The 4,775-nt window shown below is 53.2% G+C and overlaps 1 protein-coding gene across 1 annotated transcript in view; it reads right to left on the bottom strand.

Moving 5' to 3' along the window:
- Positions 1-4,387, bottom strand: part of KIAA1210 (KIAA1210 ortholog) — a 69,254-nt gene extending 64,867 nt beyond the window's left edge. Inside the window, exons 1-2 of the mRNA XM_040626606.1 lie at positions 4,254-4,387; positions 2,210-2,395 (exon numbers count right to left, since the gene is read on the bottom strand). Coding sequence (XP_040482540.1) covers positions 2,210-2,395; positions 4,254-4,387 — 320 coding nt within the window. The remainder of the gene's footprint in view (positions 1-2,209; positions 2,396-4,253) is intronic.
- Between the last annotated feature and the right edge of the window lie 388 nt (positions 4,388-4,775).

The following is a 4,775-nucleotide window of genomic DNA, read 5'->3' as shown; positions in this document are numbered from 1 at the left end:
CCCTGCAGATGTTCAGCGGCGTTCCTAGCCTCTACCCACTAGATGTCAGTAGCACACCTGTCCCCTGGTTGTGACAGCTAACAGTGTCGTCCCCCCCCCCCCAGGGGGAGCAAAATCAGTCCCCATGTTCCTACTGAGAACCTCTGGGTTAAGGTTAGCAATGTATTTGAAGTAATCAAATGGCCAATCTTTCACTACCTTACCTTGGCCTTCTGAAAACAAGCTATTTCACCCATACTCATTTCTCCTACTGAATCATGGTTTACAGCAATTGGCATTGAATGGGAGATTTCATGGAAAGAGTAAAGGCATTTAAAGCAGCAGAACATGAGGGAAGATGCCAAGAGGGGATTACTGTAATGTCCTGTACGATCAGGTCCTCAAACTTCCCAGCCACCAACCATAACTACGAATTTGTAAAGGAAAGATACAAAATGGATTGCTTTAAAAAGCTAGAAGAGCATTAAAGGAGAAAATCAATTAGGAAATGACAGGAGCAACCACATCGCATACTACCTTTTGGCTACTGATTTCCAGAAATAACAAACAACAAAAATTGTGCCCCTTGAGAAGTTAGTGAAAGAATCCCCCAAATGCTAAAGTTGACCCAACAGAAAATGGGCTTTCAAAAGCTTCAAATGAAACTGGTATAAACATTCTAATATCAAATGCTGAAATTTTGGTTACTGATGAAATAATATATGTTTCCACATTTTAAATATATTCCCAAGGAAACGCAACCTCCCTACGGCAAATGGGACATTCGGGATGCTGCTTACGACCAAATGAAACCTGCCAACTGCATCTTCGGAGAAATCTCCAAAAGCTTTTAAAAAAAGCTTTAAAATCATTTCCTCCTAATGAATTTTTACAAGTTAAAAAGTTTACCTATATTATAAATAGTCCAAAAAGGCCAACTTTTGGTAAACTGGTAGATATGGCAGGTAGTTTATTCAAGAACTTGCCCCTGGTGAGGCTGGGGGCCTGGGACGGTGCCTTCCCAGGGTAGGCACCTGCCACTCCACTGGCTCTCCTATGGCTCTGGTGAGTGGAAAGTGCCTTGGGCAGATGCCAATACCCAGTCTGGGCCCTTTGCCAGGGAACTGGACTTAACAGCTTTTCTTCTAAAACGAGGAGAAGAAGAAGGAGGAGGAGGAGGAGGAAGGAGAAGGAGAAGAAGAAGGAGGGGAACGAGGAGGAAGGAGAAGGAGGAGGAGGAGGAGGGGAGGAGGAGGAAGGAGAAGAAGAAGAAAGAAGGAGGAGGAGGAGGGGAGGAGGAGGAAGGAGAAGAAGAAAAGGGACGGGTAGGAGGAAAGAGAAGAAGAAGGGGGAGAGGAGGAGGAGGAGGAGGAGGAAGGAGAAGGAGAAGAAGAAGGCGGAGGGGTACGAGGAGGAGGAAGGAGAAGGAGAAGAAGAAGAGGGACGGGTAGGAGGAAGGAGAAGAAGAAGAAGGGGGAGGAGGAGGAAGGAGAAGAAGGAGGAGGAGGAGGGGAGGAGGAGGAAGGAGAAGAAGAAGGAGGAGGAAGAGAAAGGAGAAGAAGAAGAAGGGGGAGGGGTAGGAGGAGGAGGAAGGAGAAGAAGAAGGAGGGGAAGGAGGAGGAAGGAGGAGAAGAAGGAAGAAGGAGGAGGAGAAGGGGAAGAGGAAAAGGAGGAAGGAAAAGGGGAAGAAGGGGAAGAGGAGGCAGAAGAAACACCGGGAAGAAGAAAAAAAAAGAGAAGGAAGCGAAGTGCCACAGGGATCTCTAACGACCACATGGAACGGTTATGGCGAGGCGTGGAAGCTGGGAGATTAGCGACAGCAGCTGACCGTTGCTGCTGCTTCCTGCTAGCTTAGCGCGCCCTCCCAGCTGGAAGCTCGCACGGGGCCGGGCTTTGCGTTCAGGAGAACAGGATGCAGGTGCAATGGGGAGCCAGTCCAAGACCGCCAGCTACTGGAAGGATCTGTGGGGTGAGACCTCTTCCAGCATCTGGGTGCCAGGGGCCTCCGCAGGGCAAAGAAGGAATGCGTTGGTCCCCTGGACACCTGCATCAAGAACTCATAAAACGTCAATATTCGTGGCCTCTGGTCTCCACTAGCAGTCGATACTGCCTGGGGGGTGGGGGGCATCAGGGAAGGCCTGCAGCCAAGGGGAGCAGGCTGGCACACCCATTACAGCAGCCACACCCTGGATGGGTGGCAGGTGCCTGTTGCCGAAGCGCTAAGCCTCACCTTCCCGAATCCTGTTCTTGGAGTAGGAGAAGCCCACTGGCATGGTGTAAGGGGCCCACTGACCTGGCAAGCTCCCTGAGATGGCCACCAAGCATCGGAGTGACGTGAAAGCATTGAAGTCCTATGGAAACGCGCATTGTTGGGAGAAATCCAACATCACGGGTCGGTTTGACCGAGAGCCAGCCCCTGGACCAAGGATGGCAAGGTGTCAGCCTAGGGGAAGTCCACAGCCTAGGACGGCAGACAGGGGAAGACAGGCTTGGAGGGAAGGGCGAGGTTTAGGCCCAGAACACCTGGGGTGGGAAGGGGCTAAAGTGGGAAAGGGGCCAAGAACAAAATTGCCCTAGCTCACTCTTTTGCCTTGGGCTGAACAGGCCTCTCCAGCAGCTCCAGCTAGGGTCCCAGGGGTGGGGGAGGGGGAGCGTGCTTCTGGTTCTCTGTTCAAAGGACGATCCTTCCTCTAGCCCAGGCTATACTGGAAGTCAGGGTACTCAGGATTCTGATCTCGGAATTGTCATCGACTGTGTGGCCCAAGGAGAATCGCTTAACATCTTTGGGGCTCAATTTCCTCACCCTTAAAATATAGACATTTTTACCTGTGCCACCATGATAGGATCTTGTCTGGTTAAGAAAGTTCTTTTGCTTTTCCTTCATCTCCTCATATACTGGCACCTAATTATGGTGGCACATAATTCAAGACTACTAGTATTTTCTCCCTTCTGCCAATAAGCATATTCACTGATCCCTTGATAAATTCCTGTCCCCCTGCTGTCTCACCATGTCTATGAAAATAACAGGACTTACTAGCAATTTACCTCAAGCAAGAACTATATTCACGAGAACCAGTTCAGAATTGAAACACCGAAACTGGTCCCCTAGCAACTGGAGTAGAGCAAGGCATCAATGAGGCGGGTGGCATGGAGTCAAGACCTCCAAGGATATGCTTGGCTCCGAATAGACACCCATTTCCTCCACTGGCCAAACACCGCAAATATCTCCAACTCATCACATAAACGTACGCACCTCTACCATCTAGACTGCAGGTGTGATCCGGAGAGGAAACTGAGCCACGCCTGGGTTTCCACCCTGCGCTTCAACTTCCAAGGCCTGCCTACTGGGGTTCCTTGAAAGGGCGCCAGCCTCCTGATATGGCCAAGCTGTGATTCTAGGAAACTCTCTTGTTGGGGGTGTTGGGGCGATGGGGGGTGGGAGAGAACCAAGGGCTGATGGGCAGGCGGGGGCAGGGGGAGCAGTGAGCGAGCAGCACGATTTCCCTGACCTCCGGCAGGCCTGGGAAAAGCTCGCAGAAGAGGACCCTTAGGCCACATCTGGTAACTGGGAGACTGCGTCTTGTCCAGTTTGGAAGAAACTGAGAACCCTAAAACGACGCAGAATATGTAAGGTGCTCTCTTCACTCTCCCTTTCCCTCCCTTTCTCCTTGCCCTCAGCTCTCCCCCGACTAAGCTTATACCTCCCACCCCGCCTGTCGCCTGTCGCAGACTGCTGCTTCCTGGGCCGGCTGTCCCCAGGAAGGCAAGCCGCTCGAGGGTGTCTTGGTTCAGTCGACAGCACGCCTTCAACAAATGCTGGAGGCAGGCCCCTTGCCCGTTTGGCTCAGGGAGAGGAAAGCATGCGTTCCCCGCACAGCGTTGAGCACGCAGCTTCCTACACGGCAGGTGCACCATGCTTTCGAACGTCTAGCGAGTCTCTCTCTATACCCGTGAGGTGCTCCGAAGGACTCAAGCCACTTACTTACAGAGGCCGTGTCTCCTTAACCTCCTCCAATGTCTTCTGATCATTTCTCCTGTTCTTCAGCCTCAATTCAGGAAATGATCAAAGGAGCTCAGGCCTTCAGCGGGGGCTGCAGGAGTAACCACTGGTCCATGAGTGTCTCTTTTCCACCCCAAAGGCCTCAGGCTGCCCCCCCCCGGAGCCTCTCCACGAAAGGCAGACATCAGGATGAAGGGGCCCTGAGGAAGGCCCCTGGTTCGAGTAGGAGAATCTAACAGACCCAGACACCGAGCGCCAAGGGCTAGACGCTCACCTTTGAGCAGTAACCTTGGCGTTGTCGCCTCTCACGGCAGTGGCTCCCTCTCCCTCGCCTCCCACAGCCTCCACCGCCAACCTCTCTGTCATCTGGTGCGACAGACAGCGAACCCGCAGAGAAAGCGCCGTCATTTCCACCGCATGCATCCAAGGCCAGAGGTCAAGGGCACAACAGTCTGGTGAGCCCGGGAGGTGGGGTTTTCCAAAGAGCGGCAAGGACACTTTTCACAGGTCAGGACTCCAGACCCATCAAGAGCAGGAGCGCGCTGCGGGGCCGTTTTGAAACAACAGCCGAAGGGGGAGGTGAGGTCCCCGCACCTCCCTGCCTGAACCACCTCCCTCAGCACTCGAGGGGGGTGCCACGGAAGACCACGTGGAGCACCACTCTGGGCCTTGCCGGCCGGAGGCTGCCCATCCCACTCTATCCGGTGCTTTTCCACGAGAGGACAGAGCAGCCGGCCAGGTGCTGTTGCGGACCTGCGGTGAGCGAGGTGAGTTTCCGGCCGTCACTCCAGATGCC

Source organism: Ursus maritimus (genome assembly GCF_017311325.1).
Source record: "Ursus maritimus isolate PB19 chromosome X unlocalized genomic scaffold, ASM1731132v1 scaffold_X1, whole genome shotgun sequence".
Taxonomy (NCBI): domain Eukaryota; kingdom Metazoa; phylum Chordata; class Mammalia; order Carnivora; family Ursidae; genus Ursus; species Ursus maritimus.
The sequence above is the reverse complement of the archived record's forward strand: the minus strand, read 5'-3'. Positions and strand labels throughout refer to the sequence as shown.